Source organism: Spea bombifrons, chromosome 2, assembly GCF_027358695.1.
Source record: "Spea bombifrons isolate aSpeBom1 chromosome 2, aSpeBom1.2.pri, whole genome shotgun sequence".
Classification (NCBI taxonomy): domain Eukaryota; kingdom Metazoa; phylum Chordata; class Amphibia; order Anura; family Pelobatidae; genus Spea; species Spea bombifrons.
The window spans coordinates 116,264,413-116,286,111 of record NC_071088.1 but is presented as its reverse complement, the minus strand read 5'-3'; the positions used below and the strand labels follow the sequence as shown (position 1 = coordinate 116,286,111).

The window sequence follows — 21,699 nt, the reverse complement described above, 5'->3', positions numbered from 1 at the left end:
TTTAAGAGAAAATAATATCTTCCATTAATTAGGGTACTTTACCTACCCACCAGTGTTTCTAGTCCTGTTATATCACATAGTGAGACTGCTGGACTGGTGGGGAGATAACAGGTAAGTATTGAAATCTGCACCTAATGGAAGATTCATGTGCCCCTAACCGCAGATCCTGATATACTATCCCACCCTACAGGTTAAATGCCCAACCTATTGCCACATATTAAAATACTAACATCCTGTATGTAAAAATAACAAATCTTCGTGTTCCAAGTACATCATGTAACATCCTAGAACAGGGGTGCATTCTTTCCAATGTTGAGGGTTGATTACTCAAACTAATTACGTAGTGCAGCACAATATGTTTAGAGATGCTGTTTTGCATACAAAATGCAGAATGTACTAAAAGCGGGACAAAAATGGTCCAGAAAAAGCCAAGTTTAGTGTATTTAAATATTATTAACTGTGACTGGATCCTTTGTATGATCTATTTCAAAATACAAATATTAAATACTCAATACTACATATAAAAGATAAATCGCCAGCTCCCTGCCTAACTTGTAAAAATATATATTCAGCCAAAGTAAATAATTTATAGTGTGTTAGACCCGTCTCGGTGGTATACGTACTGACTTCATCAGTTAAAAGGGAAAAAACTTTTTTATTTGGATCTCCCTATCTTTATATGTTGCCCTTTCAGGTTATATTGGGTTTTTTTGTGTAGTGAATTTGTGATCTTCTATAGTTAAGTTTTATACAGACATTACACACATTTAGTATGTAATATTACCGGTAGTTTGGATCTCTTTACGGTTACCCCCTGGTGTATTTCTTATTGCACTAAGGTAGTTACTATGACCCATTTCAATGCTCCAAGATTCCACTTTTGTTGGTTGCACGCTGGTGTGCTAGACATGGTCTTGGTGATGTTCTGTGTGCCAGGCATTCTTCTGGCTGTTGTCATGAAACCATACGATCACCTCCCCTTTACTTCTTCTATAACCTTACGCTAACAACTCCTCATCTCAGAATCACTGGAGGTATTTTTTAATCTAATAGTATTACTCATTTGCATTCTAACTTTACTTTCTATTAATTTTTTTCTAAAAAATACAAACAACACTCTTTCATATGATTAATGATCATCTCATTAAAGCGATCAATGTATTAAAGAGCCACCAAATTACCCATGTGCTCTTACGGAAAATGTTCGAATACATGCATTTAATGACTATGGCCACAAGGTGGCACTACAAGTCTGTTCTGTCAATATAACAACTTTCCTTATTGACAAGAACCATTCTGCCCATCTTTTACTGATTTAAATACTCAAGCGTATTGCCCCGTTTGAAGAAGAATTACAGCTAACAAGAGCACAAGTATTTACGGGTGGGAGAAAGGTTCAATATGTCAATATCAATAAGACCGCGTTAGCATACGCTTTGTATCACACTACGAACACCACAGGTAAGCAAGCTAAACATTCACGTTCAATGCGTCACATCAGTCACAACGAGGCTTGAGACGCACCGCCTGGACTTCCGTGTTCTCGCGATGTTTTGTAGTGCTTGTGTGAAGCGATAGTACTTGGAGCCGGTTGTAACACTGAGTGAATGCATATGCAGGGGAGTAAAGAGTGGCGACTGGAGGCCTACCGGTTACATTAATAGAAGCCACCGGGTTCGTTACCGAGTACGACGTCATCACGAGTCCCTAGACTCCCGTCTTTTGCAACGTGAACGTGCGTTGATTCCTTTAATTTGGCCTCTTCTGTCAATTGTTTTACTTAGAGTAGGTTGGACTAATGTTTCTGAATGTATGTGAAAAAAAATCATTGTTCTTTCGCATTGCGTAATCTGAAATATTGTAATATTTACTGTTATTTTTCCCACTAGTGTAAGCATGACTGGGGTGTATTATGTGTAGTGTTATGAGGCGCTTCCTTCCTCCCTCATGTATGGGCAGATTTAATGCTGAATACATTACCCCTAGACTTGCCAGTAGTGAGCCTGCAGAGTAATGAAAGTCCTCTTGATGGGGCTGGATTTTGTTTTTTTTTTTTATTAAACTCACACAGAAGGAATGATTATTATATGTTTGTATAACCTCTATACATTGCACAGGTGCAGATGATATATGTGCAGCTATGTTTTTTTCTTTCAGACACCACAGCATGTCACACAAGTACAGTAGGAGTTGAACAAGGAGAACCCCTGCACTTCTGTTCATGATGAGGAGTTTACTGTTTTCCAAGGTTTAAGTGAGTATTATAAATAATAATTCATAATCCTAATGGGTTGGTATATGAGATCATGAGGATGGTCATTTCTAGAAGTGTGTCATAGTGGTGCTTTTCTTTTGTTGGATTGCCGTCTTGATATTATGGCTTCAGGAAATGGCTTATGAATTGTAAGGATTTATTCTATTAACACAACAAGTTTGTCTTCTATGAACAGATTCACATTTTAGTGCAGTTTGCAGTGTGTGTGTAATGTGGATTGTTACTTTTTTATATATATATATATATAGAAGAAAAAAACAATACTGTCGAGGATGAAGCTCCAGCGAGTGCAGCTGAAGTGTAAGAATTTACATGAGTTCCTTCAAGAACTTAGTCCAGGAGTCCTTGATCGTCTGTACAATCATCCAGCAACCTGTTTGGCGGTGTTTAGGTATTTACATTTACAGCACAAAGTCTAGTTCTATGAAACCTTGACTATCCCTAATGAGCTTTTGTTCCTTCTGAGAATTTACATTATCCATAAGTTGCTGATTGCACCAGGCAGCCTTTATAATAAATTAATGTGGATATATGTTAGAAGTGTACATTTTACCCTTAACAGTATGCAAATACTACAATTACCCTTGTTTATACATATTCCATTTAATGAAACGGTTCCAACAGTACTGTTGTAATGGTCAATATTATAATTTATTTGTGTGTGCTTGTTAGAAATCACATCCTGTAAGCAAACATGTAAAGGAATACAAGCTGAATTGATGTTTAAGTTGCTCCTTAGTTTGTTTATGCGTGTATATATATATTTGTAAGCTTCAAGAGCAAACGCCCTTTCTTCAATAGCAATACATCTTAATGTGTGTTTATGTTAGTTTTGTATATGAATGTAAATGGTTTGTTTGGATTTTCAGTCACTATTTACACAGTGCTAACAGAGTATGTAACATTATTACAAAGTGGCATAATAATAAACATCTTTGGATTCTTTTTATAGGGAGCTCCCAGGCCTGGCTAAGAATTATGTAATGCGTATGCTGTTTTTGGAACAACCTTTGCCACAAGCAGCAGTTGCTTTATGGGTAAAAAAGGAGAACTACAAGTAAGTAATTTTTTTTTATTGTACAAGTAAAAGTAGACATTAGTGTACGTGTTTTTGCAGATCATGTTACAAACTTTGCTTGTTATAATTTGCTGACTACCATTTTATGTATGATAGTAATTTATAGCAATGTATGTGAGTGTTTACAAGACATCATAAAGTGTCCACTCCAGTAAACCCATTTTGCACATTTGAAAATGGCATTCCTTTTTTTTCTTTTAATTTATCAGGGAACATGAGGAAAACACACAAGTTCTTACTGGACTGCGCTTGTGGCACACACAGCAACTCCCTGGTGGTCTACAGGGATTAATTCTAAATCCGATTTTCAGAGAAAATCTTAGGATAGCGCTTTTGGGTGGGTAAGTATACTAGAGCATCTCGTTGTCTAATTTTTATGCTTTTTTTAATGTTGTGCTTTAAAACAAACACTACTTTGTATTGTTTAATCACAAAAAAGTTGTTGTTTTTTTCCTCACTGAGAAGCCAGCAAAAAAAAAAGAAACACAACAGGGAAGCTTGGTGTTGAGATTAAGTTGATCTAGAGGTTAGGCTGGGGTCTCTTCTCTTCCTGCTGACAGTGGATACCCCAGCCTGACCTTCAGTGTACTAGTTGGGGAATATACCTGCAAGTGCCAAAAACCAGACGTACTATAACGTCCCCGTGGTCACTTACAACAGAGTCGTAAGGATGTAAACTCGTTTGATCAGGGTCCTTCTCACCAAATTATGTTATTTTTATATATATATATATATATATATATATATATATATATATATATATATATATATATACTACTTCTTATGTCCTGTCTAACCATTGTATAGAGCTGCAGAATGTGATTGCGCAATAAAAAATAGTACGTCTTTTGTTTAAGCATAGTGGGTTTTTTTACACCTTAATAATTTGATCTTTCGTCTGTTAAGGTGTCTTTTAAACTTTATATTTCTCAGAGGCAAACCTTGGGCAGATGACGGTAGTCTGCTTGGACCCGATAAACATGGCAAAGATGTACTTTCGTTGGATAAGTATGCAGAAGAAAGATGGGAGGTAAAAATGAAATTGTGAATTAAAAATGTACTTCATTTTCTATAAAATGTTAACGGTATATGGATTTTTTCTGCTTTGTTGGGTAGAATATAAGTTGACTTTGTAACTGCTGTCTGTATAACACACTTTAAGAATATATTACATTTCTTGTATGTGTACCCTATTAAGTGGATATATCTGCTGTTGCTAGACCTGATTGTACATTCTCTGCACTGATATTTGTGTACCTTGTTCTAGGTTATTTTGCACTTCATGGTTGGGTCACCAAGTGCAGCTGTTAGCCAGGACCTGGCCCAACTTCTTATTCAGGCTGGTCTTATGAAAAGGTAATTTGTGAGTTTCTCTTAGCGTATATGAGTATATTTGTAGCTTAATGTGATTGTTTCATCTAGTGTTACATAGCTTCTGTGAGTACACAATAGGTTTTGTTTTGCACATGTTATGAGCATATCTCGCACTTCTATCTCCTAATTGCTGTATGATTTATTAAAGGTGAACTGTTGCTATTAAAGCTTTTTAGAAAACATAGATTGTTATTGAAGCTACCTGCATCTTGCACTTTATTTATCAACTACTATTTTTAACTAATATTTTTTTGGTGATATTTTGCTTACAAGTCACCAAAGATCAGAGGCAGCCTTTGATAGAGCCAGTGTTATCTACTAATTTTCCTGTCCTCAATTCATCACCCTTGTCTTTACCCCATCCTTAAAACAACAAATCAGTTACTTTTTAATTCTGAGAAAGAAAGTTAACCCCTTTGTTAACCTACAAAATGGGGTAGTAAGAAAAAGCCCCATCTGTCTTTGACAAAATAATATATCATTTGTGTGGGTACACTAAACATGAGGGAATCGTGGGTAAACAACAATATGGCAAAAGAGCTTCTGTTTCAAAGGGCTTAAGGTACCTTTGCCTTTGGTGCACATATTGTGTATATACAGCATTGCTTATTGTAATCTGTAAACACAATTACAAATGTCTTTTGTGTATTGAACTGTAAAACATTGTATCTATGGGAAATGAGAGATCCACTTTGTAGAAAGCACGTTTTTTGTATGTATTCACATCTGTTTATGTACCCTCTTTGTTATATTTTAGCGAGTCTGGGGAAGCCCCTTGCATTTCATCTGCTGGTTTCCAGTTTTTGCTTTTAGACACAGCCTCGCAACTCTGGTATTTCATGCTTCAGTATCTGAAATCGGCAGAGGTGAGACATGACGGAACTTTTTAATAAAATTTAAATATTGTATTAAAAACAATGCCTATTCCTATTTTTACTGTAGTTTTTCATATTGTATTTTAATTATGCTCAGACAGAAACACTTTTAAAGATAAATCTAGGCTTTGCATCTTCTTGAGTAGCAGTCCTGGAAACAGTACATAAGCAAGAGAGTGTATAAGAATAATGTGAATTAACCGCCAGATGAAATTCTTACTTTACTTTAAATGGAAATAAATCCATATTCATTGTATATTTTGGTTGGTGTAAGAGAAATGTGATGTTTTGACCATTGTCTGCATTCTCTCATTGCTTAGTCACGTGGGATGAATTTAGTGGAGATCCTATCCTTCATGTTCCAGTTAAGCTTCTCGACACTGGGAAAGGTGAGTTAATTTGAACACCAATTTGTTTAAGGGGTCTAATTGTAAAGGGCAGATATAGGGGAAAAATTCTCACCCCGGAATCTTATATGTAAGAATAAAATATGGGTAGTTTTTGGAGGGTAGTTTGTGTTTATTGACATTTTTTTATTACATTATGTGTAAAGTTTATAATAGATAAAACATGTTTGTGTTATTTGGAACATGATTATAAATTCAAACATTTTTGTTATTACGTAAAAGGATTATTCTGTTGAAGGCATGAGTGATTCCTTGCTGACGTTCCTACAGCACCTACGCGAGTTTGGTCTGGTGTTCCAAAGAAAAGTGAGTACATTTTTTATTTTAAAAAGTTAACATTATGTTGTGCCAGTTATAGTCCTGAATAAATGATGTCCTAAACACACTAACAGCACCTTGCAGTTTTCATTTATATTTGTTCATGTAGACATTTTTAACTGAAGTAATAGTGAATTAGTTCACGTTTTGATGGGCTAGCACCAGTGAGCTTCTCCTGTAAGAAGGGTAAAGCTGGTCCTGAATAATGCATGTGGCAGTCAAGTGCTTGCGTTCATTTTAAATATATTATATATCGCTAAACAAGCTGTTCGTCTGGGAGTAGTTCACTGGGGTTGGGCCTTCATAATCCATAACATTAAATTGCTTGTGAAATACAAGCTCTGTTTACTGAATAAAGCCTAAGGAATTCTGATGATATTTATAATCTCTGTCACTTAGTTTCAGCATTCCAATTTCCTTGGCTTTTTATCGTTACTGCCTCACATTCCTTACTGAAAGTAGATGCATTTTGATGGTTGGGGACAGGGGTGTGAATGCTTCTCAACAACTCATTTGATCTGTACACCTAGAAGATCCACTGGTATCAAGTTTTGGTGTTGTTTTGATATAAGATGAGGCTTTGAACTGTTTAGTGTCCAATGATATTGTGTCTTGGGTTTAACTCTTGGGAAATATTAGCAAAACAATACCTCTTCATTACAGAGAAAATCTCGTCGATACTACCCCACACGGTTGGCCATAAACCTCGCGTCTGGCGTGTCTGGTGCTTCTGTCGATAACCACAAGCAAGGTTTTATTGTTGTGGAGACAAACTACAGGATCTATGCGTACACAGGTTGGTAACCTGTATTTCAACCGTGTTTTACAATAGATGATTTTATTTAAAAAAAGGCAAGCATGAGTTACCTATAAGAAGCATTTTTACATTTTGAAAAGCTTTCCAGATGTAATTGATATATATACTGTATGTCATAATACGCATGGAACAAATAACTGCTGATGCTGCCAAATTCCTCCCTAGAATCAATACACTATACACTTAAAATGCTGTTTTGGATGATTGAAGGTCAAGTAATGTTAAAATTCTTTGCCCACAGATTCCGAGCTGCAAATTGCCCTCATTGCACTTTTCTCTGAGATGCTCTATCGTTTTCCCAACCTGGTTGTAGCGCAGGTCACTCGTGAGAGCGTTCAACAAGCAATTGGAAATGGAATCACTGCAGAACAGGTAAAAATGTAACGGGTGAGGCTTAAATATCATATACAATAACATTTAGAAATCTAATAACTCTGTACTCTCGGGTTTACCATTACATTTTTTAAGTTTAGTTGAGTATACTGAACAGCCTTGTATAATTCATAACTCACATTTTTTAGCCTTTATGCATAACAGCCAAAAATACTTATTTTGCAAATTTGCAGATCATCCACTTTTTGCGGACCAGAGCACACCGAGTGATGTTGAACCAGGTAAAGTAAATGCTATTTAGCAGAATGTGTTGTGTTTTGTGTACAATATTTGATGTTTCCTTTCAACCTAATACAACAGCTGCAATCTTCATACTTGGTACACACACTGTTTTCATTTGCTTTGATGTACTTTCCTATAGACTCCTGTTCTACCTCCAACAATCACTGACCAGATTCGTCTTTGGGAGCTGGAGAGAGATCGTCTTCGTTTCTCTGAAGGTTAGCTTTCACACATAACTAATGAACATTATTTTTTTTATTGTTAATCTCCACTTTTTTTATACATTATACATGTTACTGTCACTTTTTTTCTGGCTAGAGATTTCTTTGAGAGCTTTATAAACCTCTGGGATTTCTCTAGAGCCAGATGTTATGATGGTATTACTGCATCTGATCACAAAGTGATCAGCAAGCAGAGCTCCTCAGCCCTCCTTTCCTGATCACTGTATGTACAATCAGCCAGCAGAAGGGACCATCAAAGACCCTGCAAAGCCTGGCTAATTTTCATATATATTAAAGTGTACTTAAAGCTGCAGTGGCTACTGGCTCCAGGTAAATGGGGAGGGTCAAGACTGATCTTCCATCTATTGACATGAGGATCACCCTGCTGATGTAAAATCCTCAAGATGTTCTATTGTGTTGTAGCGGTTATTGTAGATACCTTTTTACACCTTGTAATAGTACGGATTAAGGTTGTGAATTTTTTATTTTTGACGCTTTTCCAGCTCTGTTCTTCTCCCATATCTTCCATTATGCAGCATTTTAATTATCTGTGTCCTCTCAGGTGTCCTCTACAACCAGTTCCTGTCACAGGTGGATTTTGAGCTTTTAAGAAACTATGCAAGGGACCTTGGTGTGCTTGTGTTTGAAAATCCCGCTCGACGTGTAATGGTAGTGACACCAGGAGGCCATTCAGATGTGAAACGCTTCTGGAAACGTCAGAAACACAGCCCTTGAAGACTGGTTTTAATTCCTTTAACTGCTTTCGGAACTATACAGGTTTTGGTTCTCGTTCTGTGTAAAGAAGAGACAGGACAATTTTGAGAATATGTTGGTGTAAAAGGACAATCCAGATTGTCATGGAACCCCTATGCTCATCTGCTTTGGTTGTTCAGACACTGCGAAGGTCATCCGCAACCCACCTTTCCTGGTTTAGTGCAACTTATGATGGAAGATTGAGGACTGTGGCTGGCAGCATCATTCTGGGCAGTGATTCACTAAAAGCAGATTTGCTGCTACAGATATATTTTTATGTTCACTCGTGTGAACTGTTTTTTTGTACAAACACAGGATTACTCTCACTAACTCTGTATGTGCCCAACACAAAAATATTTCGCCATCCCATGGTAAAGATGTCCCTATTAACACAAGGAGGTTTTTGCAGTATAGTTGCTGTTTCATTGACCTCACATCACACTGATGATTCACTGCTATTGAGCTTCTGTTCGAAGACTAGATGGCTCTACATAATGCATATTTAAACTGGGGAGAGTTCTGGTTTTAATTCCTTTAACTGCTTTTGGAACTATACAGGTTTTGGTCACCTCCATATGAAGTATGCAGGACCAGCATGGCATTTCTTGTATAGAAAATTGCCAGGCTCGTCATTTTATGATGCATTGTGAACTCAAGGCGTTGAAACCACAACTCACTAAAGTGGGAGTTGGCAAAGGGGTTTCTTCTGCCATCTCCCACCTTAGTGAAGTTTTATAAAGTAACCAGAATGGCTGTCATTTACAAATGTACCTCTCAAATGGTATCCTTCGGTTCAGTGAAAACATTTTCAGTGTAAAATGATATCTGGTTTTTGTATTGGTAATGGCTTGTAAGAAAAAAGTAAGGGACTTGTAAATAATAAAAAAAAAAAAATTAAATTGCTGGTGTCCAACTTTGTTTTTTATCACATTGAACAATGTGGAAGGCCTTTTTTTGTTCTGGAGATCTATTACTATAGAAGGAGCTAGGAATGTGCGTATCTATAATTTTCTCAGAGAACAGATAATCATAACACTTTTAAGAAAAGCAACAAACTTAATAAATGTAATCGCTCACAAAGTATCCCTTAAGTAACAATGGGTATCAGGCACCATCTACATGGACACAATAGCTGTCAAGCCTATAAACTCCTATGCATCCTCACATTTACACCAATCTTTAATAACCATAACATGCAGAATTCCCTGATAAAGTAGACAGCGTGTCCACAAAGTGTTTGGGGTGTTTAGGAAGCATCTAATTTGTGTTCTAATCAAGAACTAGCAAACTCTGATTTTGAAGTCATGGGCTGATTACTATCTAATATGCTTTTTTTTTGTGTTTGCTTTTTTATTTATTTTTTTATTTATTATTCTCCCCCCTCCCCAAGTATCTTATCTGCCCAGTTATTGTGTGTTTGTCTATTTCCATTGAAGATCTATGTTAGGAAAATGATACACAATGGTCCAAATCCATGTAGTCATTACCACTAATTGTGTATTGAAACTCTGGAAAGCGTAGAGCGTGGACAATGCGGAAAGGTCATTGCATATTTCTGGAGTAACCTGTTGGGATGGTGTTTATTTTGAATATTTCAACAAAAGAAGTTTAGGCTCAAATATTTTGAGGTCCTTGGGAAGAGAAACAACAAAGGAGAATGACAAAAATAAGTGAATACAATGATTAGCTGTCCCCTTTATTTAAGGACACATATGGATAAAACATAAATTCTGGGGTGTTGTTGTTATATTGCAATCAATGTCCCAAAAAGCTTCTTTGTAGCTACCATGCGTGTCAAATCACAACGAAATACAAGTGATAAAGAGACTGCAGGAATGCTTTATGTATTCTATATATGTATGATGTGTAACTTTGAACAATACCCTACAGAGCTATATGAAAACAAGAGCAACAATTAGATTTGGCTATTTTACAAAACGACTTAAAACTAAGAGTGACTGAAGTAAAATAACTTGTCCTTCCGTGGCCACCGTAGCTTAGTACTGCCAGGCACGCTGTTGTAAACACAAGAGAAAAAAAAGCCTCACTTCCTGTTTCTTTGCAAGAATAGCGGTGGCCGTTTCGTGCAAGCTGTAGCCTGTGGAAGGGAGTGTATTAAGTACAGTAAGTTGTCTAATACCGTTCGCAGTGTATTTGTGTCACGGGGATGGCGTTAAATGAACGCTATCTTTTCTTTCGGTTTGTACACATTGTATATAATTGGCAGAATGAATGCTGCAGCGTTCTGAAAACGATCTAGTAAAAAAATACATGAAGTTTTGTTGGAGGCATGTCCTCTCAGTGCTGCTGTCCTGAAGTTTTGTTTTGGAAAACAAACGTTTTCTTTAGGTATAAAAGTTATCAGTGGGGAAACTAACTGCAAACAGTTAACCCTTGTGGAGGCCATCTGTTGGTAAACAGCTATATACTGTTGAAAATAATATATTCACTTACACAGATATACGGTATATAAAAATCTTTTGGAAAGCCTTCCGAGAAAAGTGGATGCTGTTGTAGCTCAAAAGTCCCTGATGGTGTCATGGTCAGGTGTCCCGATACTTTTGTCCATACAGAGTGTGTATATATATATATAAAACATAAGTAAATATTTGTGTGATTTAACATTGATTTAAAAACAAAACAAAACACTGAACTTAACAGAGATGTGTCTCTATCAGTAAAGCATTTAGAATATGATGTATATTTGCACAATTTCTAAGCCAGCTGTGGGCAGTTTCTATATGGATTATTGTGATTATTTTAGGCTGTAGGACACTGTGATACACTCATACCCAGAAAATTTCTGGCTGAGCTCCTTGTGAAAAGGAATATGGGAGGAAGGAGAGATTGCCTGTGGAATCTGATGTACGCTGTCATGCCACTGCATGAGTAACTTGGGCTTGGCACCGAATGGGTTAAGGGATTTGACTGGGGTTAAGGCCATTAACATTTGTTCACACCTTTCCCTTTGGAGCCAGAATCCAATATTAAACTTGATTACCCCATGGTGGGTATTGACACCTTTGAAGGGAAGGGATTCCTGTGGAAGAGTGAAGGGGCAGACATCCAGGCTACATCTCCCTGGGGTGTGGAGACATGGTATCAAGGGACATATGATAATGTCAAAATTATGATGGGTGCATAACTTTTGGGCGGTCTTGGAGAGGGAGGGGGGATAAAAAGGTGGGCAATTGGTAACGGGGGAGCCTGTTTTACCATGACAGAGACAACGCCAAGGCTCCAAGAACTGGTATGATACCTTTTCTTCCCTTTTATGTTACACTGTGTATGTGCCTGTATTATTTATGTTTATGTCTCTTTTTATATGCGTTTTTGTGTAACAGCACTGTGACTTATTGTATACTCAGAATAAATATTTTTAATCAGTTCTGTCTTTGTTCTCTAAACGAATTCAGCCTTGAAGATTGCCTTTGGTTTTAATATATCACGTTACTAATGGGGTAACTGTATTGTTATCTTAGAGGATTGTGTGTGTATCACAGTCTTATTGTTTTCTGGGTAACCTAAGACGCCCGGTTTGAAAGTTCTTGGTGGCGGCAGCATGTTTTACACTGGGAGTTTTGGGGTGACTGGTTGGGGTTGGTGGTGGAAAGTGACCAAACGCACCGGAAGTCTGGTTGGCGTTTAACCCTTTGTACACCCATACTCCCACATCACGGCTCGCCCGATAGCCCTCTCCACGACATACGCATTTGTGCAAAACACTGCGAGACGTGTTTAAAGGCAAACAATACGTGTACAATTATTTCTTATCGTTATTATTATTTTATGAAATCCAAGAAGGAATTGTCATATTCAGATAATCCTTAATATGGATTTTCCCAAAATATATGCAGTATCTTTATAATGCTTCCCCCCCCCCAATGCTAGAGGCTCACCTGTGGCCAGATAAAACAATGTAAGCGAGACGCGGGCAGTAATTGAGTAATTGATTCCCTGTCCATGCATCGATCGTACAGCAGTTCAGCACTTTACATGCGCTCTTCGGCAATATATGTCATGCATGTGTGTCCTGGAAAAGATGGGTCCAGAGGAATCAGCCTAATCGCAAAACTGCTGATATACTTTACTTTAGTTTTTTAATTAATCAGACACCCAATAGATGACACTCCACAATATATAGATAGTATGTTTCCCCTCAACTGGAAATGTAAGTCTTCTGCGTGTAACAATAAGATGTTTTCATGATTTTCGTATTAAACAAACAACACTACAAGTATGCGGTTAAAACAAATAAGGAAGGATAATGGGTTGGCAGCTCTTGCTGAGCGGGTTAGAGAGGGGTTAACAGCTATTAGTAGGTGATTCAGAACTTTTAGTTTTTCCCCCCAGTTTGTGTTATCTGTGTGTTGTACTCCCTGCCATTTCCAAGGTCATATTTATACTTTCTGAGACTTTCTGGAGACAATCTGGCACCTAAAGCATTACAGAGGCACCTAATATTTTTCTTTTTTTTATGTGGCAAATATGTACTTTAATGCATGTTATAGCTGCGTGGTGCCTTTGTAACTGTGGTGCCGCTTTTGTAACTGCCGGGGGGGGGGGGTTTACAGTTTTTAGACAGATATGGAGGGCTGGATTATCAACTATATGGGCATTTGCTCTTAATAATTTAGAATTACCGTATTTGCTCGATTATAAGACAAGGTTTTTTCCAGAGCAAATGCTCTGAAAAATACCCCTCGTCTTATAATCAGGGTCGTCTTATAATCAGACCTCAAATAGGTCTGATTATGAGACTAAGATCCAGATCCCCCGCAGCGATGCAGAGGACCTGGATCCTCCTGTGTTAACCCCCTCCCCCCCACTTACCGGTGCTTCTGAGTCCCCGGTGCTTAGTCCGGGCTGCGTGTAGAGCTCTACACGCTTCCCGGACTAAGCACTGGGGATCCAGATGCAGGGGACCTGGATCCTCCTGTGTTAACCCCCGACCCAACTTACCGGTGCATCTGAGTCCCCGGTGCTTAGTCCGGGCTGCGTGTAGAGCTCTACGCGATATAATCGCGTAGAGCTCTACACGATACAATCGCGTAGAGCTCTACACGCTGCCCGGACTAAGCACTGGGGACTCAGAAGCACCGGTAAGCTGGAGGGGAGGGGGGCATAACACAGGAGGATGCAGGGGACCTGCATCCTCCTGTGTTATGCCCCCTCCAACTTACCGGTGCTTCTGAGTCCCCGGTGCTTAGTCCGGGCAGCGTGTAGAGCTCTACGCGATTCGCGTGGAGCTCTACATGCTGCCCGGACTAAGCACCTGGAGCTCAGATGCAGGGGACCTGGACCCTCCTGTGTTATGCGCCCCCCCCCAACTCAGAAGCACCGGTAAGTTTGGAGGAGGGAGGGGGAGTGTTAAATGGGGGGTGTAAGGCATTTCCGGAGGCAGAGTGCTCTTTGAAATGCCTTTTAACCCCTTTAATGCCACTCTGCCTCCTGAAATGCCTTAAACCTCCCTATATGCCACTCTTCCCCATAATATGCCTTTTAACCCTCTAAGTGCCAGATAGGGTTAAAAGGCATATAGGGTTAAAAGGCATATCATGGGGCACAGTGGCATATAGGGTTAAAAGGCATATCATGGGGCACTGTGGCATTTAGAGGGTTAAAAGGCATATCATGGGGCACAGTGGCATATAGGGGGTATAAGGCACTTCTGGGGCAGATGTGCATAACTGGGGGGCAGGTTGGAAAATAGAAGGAAATAAAACCAAAATATTTTTCTCAAGCATACCTTTTATTAAAAAAAGTGTTTAAATGAATTAACATTTACTGGTAAAACTTTTTTCCTATAGGGCCGTCTTATATTCAGGCTTTTTCTTTTTTTCCTAAATTAATATTAAGATTTGGGGGGTCGTCTTATAATCGAGCAAATACGGTATTTGTCTTTTCTTCCAGTAATGGCTTTCTCAGATCCCAATCCTATAAAAGACCTGCAGGAAGAACTGACATGTCCCATTTGTCTCGACAACTTCAATGAACCTGTATCGATCGAGTGTGGGCACAGCTTTTGTCGGCCTTGTATTGTGCGCACGTGGAGAGGAATTCACAGCAATTTCCCGTGTCCTCAGTGCCGGAAGACCTCTAAGTGGAAATTTCTGCGACCTAACCGTCTTGTGGAGAACATGGTGGAAATTACAAACCGTCTCCTTGTGGCTAAAATCAATGACGTTTATGGAAAGACATGCAAAAAGCATCAGGAGCCAGTGAAGCTCTACTGCCATGACGATGATCAAGAAATCTGCTTGGTGTGTCGGGAGTCAGTGTTTCATAAAACCCATAACGTCATTCCACTGGAAGAAGCAACAAGAGACTTTAAGGTAACGAGTGGCCACCAGAAACCAAAGCATGTTAACTGTTAATTTCCAAAATAAATTGAGACAAAATGTTAACTGACATTTAGGATGCATATAACTTTATTATTTCCTGATTTTTAGCTAATTACAAAACAGTTTGCAAAGTACGCACCAGCATTGGAATGGTTACATTAAAAAAAAAAAAGGGGTATAAACCTCACGCCCAAATATATGGTTAATTAATAGAATCTTAGTACATTATTGGTCTTTGCTAGTAAAATATAATTGCTCAATGAAATAACTAGTTTACCAGTAGTTAAAGGGGCAGTTTAATGTCACTGACAGCCCTAATAAAAGAGAATGCATATTAAAGTATATAGCACTTTATTGTGAATTATTATAAAAAAAAAATGGGGAAAATGATATATTAGCTGCTCCCCTCCGCATATAACGTTTGGGGAGATGTGTTCTGCCAAACATATTTCTGCACAGCAACTGTGAGGGTGGAGAAAGGGGCAAATGCAGATAATATGATGAATGCCCCCATAGGGCAAAATGGAAATTTAAAGGGACCACACAGGCATCATATGCGATTGTGATGCTGACCAAAAATGTAAACAAAAACGGTAAACAGGGTTTCCGCCAATTAGGCTTCATGCCAAAAATGTCATTATTGTTTTTTGTTTTAGTTGCTCTCTTTAAAGCGTTGGTTAATATAAAGTGGTTTGTTGTACAATAAATAGGCATTTCATTTAAATCTCTTTTTACATTTCTATTATTTTTAAAATATAAAATAGCATCTCTAAAGTCTACTTTCGATAATGCATCTATTTTCCTTTTAAAATTTGCCTTGATGTACACACACAAGCATTGATGTTTTTTTTTTGTTTTTTTTTTTCATTTTTCAGGGCCATCTAAAAGAAAAACTCCAGTCACTGAAAAGGGAGGTGGACAATATTGTTCAAAGCAAATCTGATGAGCAGCAAAAATCCCAAAATCTTCAGGTCTGAAACTCCGCGTGGTTAATCTGTAGAACAAATAAAAATGTTGTATAACTTTTTGTACAGCTTTTTTTTCTAAAAATGTAAACCAGCTCTTGTTATAAAGTAGGAAAAAATAGCGTCTGTTTTGTGATTTTTTTTTTTTATTTTTTTTTTTGCGGAACAGCTCTAAGAAGACTAGATGAACAGTTGGCCATTTTTAATCACTGAATTACTGGAATTTTGGAATGTTTGGTGTTTTTAATTTCTATTATAGCAAAAAAAAGATCAATGACATGAGTAAGTCCTCCAATCAAATGTGTGAATCCTTGTTTGCTATCAGTATTCCATAAATGAGTGATAGAAAGCTTAGGTCATATCATCCCTTAGCAATGGTGAATTTTCAAAACATTTGTATCTGTTTAAAGGGGAACTCTAACTATTTTTTATTAGAGTTTTCTAGTTTTAGTTGTCCTAGTGAGTTCTAAGTCATTTGCAGCTGCATATTAGCCATTTGTATGCTCAGTTGTCTGTTGCCCAATCTACTAGACAAACCCTTACTCCTTATCATACTGCCTGCGATAAACGATACGATAGCTTATAGCCGGACGCTCTGACTTATGAAAGTCTATGTAGGAAGGGACTTATGGCATTGCCATAAAGAATGAGCTTAGTGTGGTGGTTAAGCAGGGTGACAACAATGGCAGCCACCAGATTTTCTTTTAAAGGAGGCTTGCTGGAACAAAAAGATTTTTTTATGCTCAAGGTAAAAAAAAATACAAAACATTTATCGAACTTCACCTTTAAGGGGTTGGAGGTTGTTTTATGTTCTCAACACAAAATGTAAGTTAGAGGTGCTTTTTGGTAAAAGCTGACATTAGCGAAGGGAAAGATGTTCCCATTCGGCATCCTGATTTGGTGTTATTCCTGGGGGATAACTTTATTACAAAGTGCAAAGTTGTTCTCAAATGTTAATAAATAAAGTTTTTAGAATTCTAATTCTTATATATATATATATATCTTCTTGCTGAGAGCTGAGGTTTGTGGTGGGTTCTGTGAATCCTTGAGGAAGGAATCTAGGAGACCCCCGTGCGCGTGTGTGAAAGTCATTCCTATTTATTTCATGGGAGCATCTTCATGTCACAGATTGGCTGCCTCAAGCGGCTAATCAGTGAAGTAAAATGTGGAACCTCATAGGAAAGTACTTACAAAGTTCTTCCTTATGCATTGATTGGTTAGTGGGTTTCCTTGGGTGTCCCTTTAAGCATATGCTTCTATAATAGACAAACCAAAGTAATTGGAACAAATTAGTGACTACCGTCCATTTTTTTGTTTACTTTATTCTCTGTTCTATCCAGAGTTCAAACATTTTATTACTTCTTTGCAGTGTTTAGTTGGCCAGAAACGTAGAGTGTTAGCTTCTGAATTTGAGTGTCTACGCCAACTTCTGGCTGACCACGAGCGGGACCTCAATGACCGACTGGAAAAGATGGAGAAAACCATTATACAAAGAAGAAATGAGAGCATTACCAGATTTAACGAGAAACTTGCTGCTCTCCAGAAGAGCATTGCGGATATTGAAAAAAATGGACTATCCCCCTCTTGTCAGAAACATCAGGTGAGAAATGAGTTTAGATTTATCATGTTTCGTATGCTTTTCCCCTCCCAGCGGAAGTCTTGCTTGTTCAACTGTAGCTGCAACATTATTATTATTATCATCTTTTATTTACATAGCGCCAACAGTTTACGCAGCGCTTAATACATTACATATATTATGTGGGGTGACAAACATAAGGCAACATTTCCACTAAAGGGGAAAGCTTTGCAATGGCTTCCTCTAGAGTAAAGGATGTGCTGCAGATCGCTTGTAGATCGTTTAGCAGCTTTTCAAACACTTGCAGAGAAAGTAAATGATTTATCCATGATCCATTAAACATGTACACGTCAATGATTGTGATGTTACATGTGGCTCTACAACTGCCTCACAAATAAAGAATACTGTATGGGGGAAATCAAAACAGCTTCCATTTCAGTTTTTTTCAAGGACCCATTAGAAGTGTAGAGAGGTTGGCGTACCTATAGGAATATATATTTCTCTGCCTGTACTTTGTTTCTTTACTATAATTGTGGGATTGAACCCCTTTTCTGTGCTTAACCTGGGGTATGTTGTGTTCTCTCGCCTACACTGGATTTGGGTGCATTCTGCATGTATGGTCACCAACATATATTGGATACATTTACTAAGCAGGTGGAGGATTTTAAGAAAATGATTTAACTAACTGGTTTGATATATAAAGAAAGTAAATGAGAGTTTTTCCATTATGTTATGGTGCAATAAACTGCCAATAATATACAGGTTTCCTCAGGTAAAGCTTTTTATAGGGTTGCCATATAAATCAAACAGCGACTCTTTGAAAATTGGTCTGATCTATCAGCCCTTAGAACTCGAAGGGTTAAGGTACGGGATTTGTATTTTTATTTTTCAGGAAACATATGTTATAGCTTCACCCTTGATACAAATGCTTTTCATTCTGACAAGTTTTCTTTCTACTGCAGCCTAAACAAGAGCTCAAAAGCACAGTAAGCAGGTAATTTTGTTAAACCGTTTGTATGAATGCCTGTTCGTTAAAGCTGCGGTCCTCTCCCACAATGTTACTTTCAGCCATGATCTGTGATAGGCTAGGATACCGCCACACACGTTTTCTACTTAATTAGTAGATACGAATCTCAATGCCAGGCTTGGTAGATTTCTTAAATAGGCCAGATATTAAGGTCTCACATCCATATTGAGGCGTTATATACTAGTTGTAACTCAACAGCACATAATGTTGTCCCAGCAACAAGACGTACCCTTGACTGAATAATTTTTACAGCCTTTTAATTCTTCAAATGACGATTAGCGGGTACAAATAAAGGATTTTTGGAACCACAGCAAATGAATCCCCGAATTCCTGCATATTAAATAGTCTTTACATAAAAAAAAATAAGGCATAGAATGCCAAAAAAGTCTTAGAGGAGGTGATAAAATGCTCCTCAGCGAGAAAGCAAAGTTCATTCAAGAGTTGTGCTTTACACATGCGTTAGGAACGCCTTGTTACATATTGCATAGGTTAACTTGTTTGCATGATGTGCTTATTATTCCTGCATACACAGACACACGGTGTGCACGTTCATTTTATTTGTTTGTGTTTCCTTTCTTAAACTCTCCACTCCTGAGCAGATCTGTCACTTTTCACCAATCTTAATTTTTACATTTCCTTATAATAAACCAATGTAACTGTGCTTGCACATAAGAACATACTATATATACATATTTCCCATGGAGGAGGGTATCGCAACCTTCTTTAAAAAATAAATGCACATTCATTCTTTCATTAAGAAAGATCTATCGCTATCTCAAATCCTAGGTTCTACAGCTCTGTACACTAAATAAACCCAAGTCATAGTGTTTACACATTAAAATAAGTACAATATACATGTGTGTGTGTGTGTGTGTGTGTGTTGGGGAAAGGTTTTTTAACTTCCCTTTTACAATATCTGCATTATTATTCCTTTCATTATCTTATCCCTGATAAGCTTTCTACCAGGGATAACTTCACAATCTATACTCTTTCTCTATAGATGACTGGTCTAGATATATTTTGTTCATATACATAAGAAGGTTGATGACTTATCTTGTTTTTTCTTTCCTCCAAGGCCTTCTCATGAGCCCCAGTTTACGAACTGCTCAGTAAGTTCTACTTTGGAACGTTTAAAGATGTACACAGGTAATTTTTAATTGAATATCATGAAATTTAACGTTCCAGAATGATATTGGGAATGTTTTAATTATTTTGTATTTATTTTCTTATTCTCTTTTAGTTTCTGTGACATTGGACCAAAAAACAGCGAACCCAAATCTCTTTGTTTCTGGAAATCGAAAATTGGTCCGATATGAAGAGTACCCAAGGGACGTTATTCCATATCCTGAAAGATTTGATACGAAACCCTGTGTGCTGGGAATTACGGGATACAAAATTGGGAAACGCTACTGGGAAGTAGAAGTGGGTGGCGGAATATACTGGAGTGTTGGGGTGGCAAAGCAGTCTGTGTGCAGGAAAGGATTCTTTAAGATTGATCCTCATGGAGGCATTTGGGCAATTGGGTTACTTGGCATGTATGCTGACTGCTATTATGCGTTCACTAACCCTGATATTCTCTTATATCCTAGAGAGCACCCTGTTAGGATTGGTGTACTTTTGAATTGTGAAGAACATTATATTTCATTTTATAACGCTGACACCATGGAGCTCCTTCACACATTTGCATCTGTGCAGTCAGCAGACAAATTATTCCCGTTTTTCTGTGTCGGTGCTATGGGAACAGAGGTTCGACTTGACTAGCTAGTTTTGAGGAAAGCAATAATAAATATTTCTACCATTTTAGTGCCATTTATCGAGGAGAGTAATAGAATGCAAAACATTCCTGAAAGTCGAACTTTCCTACAATTCTCTAAATATGAAAAGCTTAGTAGGTTAGAAACGGCTTTTGACAAAAATGATTTTTAAGATCCCATCGCAGTTTTACATGTATTTTTTTTAAGTGGGAAACGAGTTTCCAGATGTAAAGATTAGTTTAGCTGTAGCACCGTTTTTATTAATTCACTGCCTTATTAAATGTAATGGTCGCAAGCACTGGGTGGGCTGCCTTCAAATGCTCCTATCAAATGTATGCATTGTCTTAGATATATATATATATATATATATATATATATATATACCGTATTTGCTCGATTATAAGACGACCCCGATTATAAGACGACCCCCCAAAATCAAAATATTAATTTAGGAAAAAAACAAAAAGCCTGAATATAAGACGACCCTATAGGAAAAAAAGTTTTACCAGTAAATATTAATTCATGTAAATATATTTTTTTAAATTTCCTTTTATTTGCCAACCTGCCCCCCCAGTTATGCCACTCTGCCCCCAGAAATGCTTTATACCCCCCCTATTTGCCACTCTGCCCCATGATATGCCTTATACCCCTATATGCCACTCTGGCATATAGGGGGTTAAAAGGCATATCATGGGGCTGAGTGGCATATAGGGGGTTAAAATGCATTTCTGGAGGTATATATGCATATCATGGGGCTGAGTGGCATATAGGGGGTTAAAATGCATTTCTGGAGGTCCAGAAATGCATTTTAACCCCCTATATGCCACTCAGCCCCATGATATGCCTTTTAACCCAGCATGTACTGGCTGCCTTGGCTTGATAGGAGTGTGATTGCTGCTAACAGCAATCACACTCCTATCAAGCCAAGGCAGCCAGTACATGCTGGAACCTGGGGATGATAGTAGTGGGATTACAGCCTCCCTATGCCATGCTACAACCCCCACCCCCCTTACACATCCATGCTATCACACACACACACATTCACAAACATTTAAATACTCATTCATTCCATTAATCACACATACTTCACACATTAATCACACATACTTACCCAAAAACCCTCCCCCACCCCCTTACCTGAACTGCAGATCTCTCACTCGAAGACTTCTGCAGGGGACCGGCTGTACCAGCAACTTCTCTGGCCCCGCCCCCAGAGGAGGGAGGGGGAGATAGAGTTCTGTGAGGAAGCTACAAGCTTCCTGTCCTCCTGTTTCTAACGGAAGAGACGCTGCTCGCGACC

At 38.1% G+C, this 21,699-nt stretch overlaps 2 protein-coding genes and 1 long non-coding RNA gene across 3 annotated transcripts; all 3 read left to right on the top strand.

Annotated features, from left to right (window-relative positions):
- Positions 1 to 1,566: 1,566 nt before the first annotated feature.
- Positions 1,567 to 2,254, top strand: LOC128473569 (uncharacterized). The gene is made up of 2 exons (XR_008346287.1): positions 1,567 to 1,735; positions 2,158 to 2,254. It is a non-coding gene; the product is annotated as an uncharacterized LOC128473569 (long non-coding RNA).
- A 279-nt stretch (positions 2,255 to 2,533) lies between these two features.
- On the top strand, positions 2,534 to 9,621 carry GTF2H4 (general transcription factor IIH subunit 4). Its single transcript, XM_053455824.1, has 13 exons — positions 2,534 to 2,666; positions 3,228 to 3,332; positions 3,563 to 3,694; positions 4,287 to 4,383; positions 4,621 to 4,709; positions 5,485 to 5,593; positions 5,923 to 5,991; positions 6,232 to 6,315; positions 6,991 to 7,123; positions 7,386 to 7,516; positions 7,711 to 7,758; positions 7,899 to 7,977; positions 8,543 to 9,621. The coding sequence occupies exons 1-13, from the start codon at positions 2,548 to 2,550 to the stop codon at positions 8,713 to 8,715; spliced, it is 1,368 nt and encodes a 455-aa protein (XP_053311799.1). The 5' UTR covers positions 2,534 to 2,547; the 3' UTR covers positions 8,716 to 9,621.
- A 1,180-nt stretch (positions 9,622 to 10,801) lies between these two features.
- LOC128473565 (E3 ubiquitin-protein ligase TRIM39-like) lies at positions 10,802 to 20,534 on the top strand. Its single transcript, XM_053455823.1, has 7 exons — positions 10,802 to 10,857; positions 14,647 to 15,068; positions 15,953 to 16,048; positions 17,412 to 17,642; positions 18,581 to 18,612; positions 19,721 to 19,791; positions 19,886 to 20,534. Exons 2-7 carry the CDS (start codon positions 14,649 to 14,651, stop codon positions 20,404 to 20,406), a joined length of 1,371 nt encoding a protein of 456 aa, XP_053311798.1. The 5' UTR covers positions 10,802 to 10,857; positions 14,647 to 14,648; the 3' UTR covers positions 20,407 to 20,534.
- The last annotated feature ends 1,165 nt before the right edge of the window (positions 20,535 to 21,699 follow it).

Bases quoted from the DNA above. Each gene is read 5' to 3' on its own strand.
- LOC128473565 (XM_053455823.1), top strand. From the start codon at position 14,649: ATGGCTTTCTCAGATCCCAATCCTATAAAAGACCTGCAGGAAGAACTG. The intron at 16,049-17,411 runs GTCTGAAACTCC...ACTTCTTTGCAG, and splicing joins AAAAATCCCAAAATCTTCAG to TGTTTAGTTGGCCAGAAACG. The intron at 17,643-18,580 runs GTGAGAAATGAG...TTTCTACTGCAG, and splicing joins CCTCTTGTCAGAAACATCAG to CCTAAACAAGAGCTCAAAAG.
- GTF2H4 (XM_053455824.1), top strand. From the start codon at position 2,548: ATGAAGCTCCAGCGAGTGCAGCTGAAGTGTAAGAATTTACATGAGTTC. The intron at 5,992-6,231 runs GTGAGTTAATTT...ATTACGTAAAAG, and splicing joins GCTTCTCGACACTGGGAAAG to GATTATTCTGTTGAAGGCAT. The intron at 7,978-8,542 runs GTTAGCTTTCAC...GTGTCCTCTCAG, and splicing joins TCGTCTTCGTTTCTCTGAAG to GTGTCCTCTACAACCAGTTC.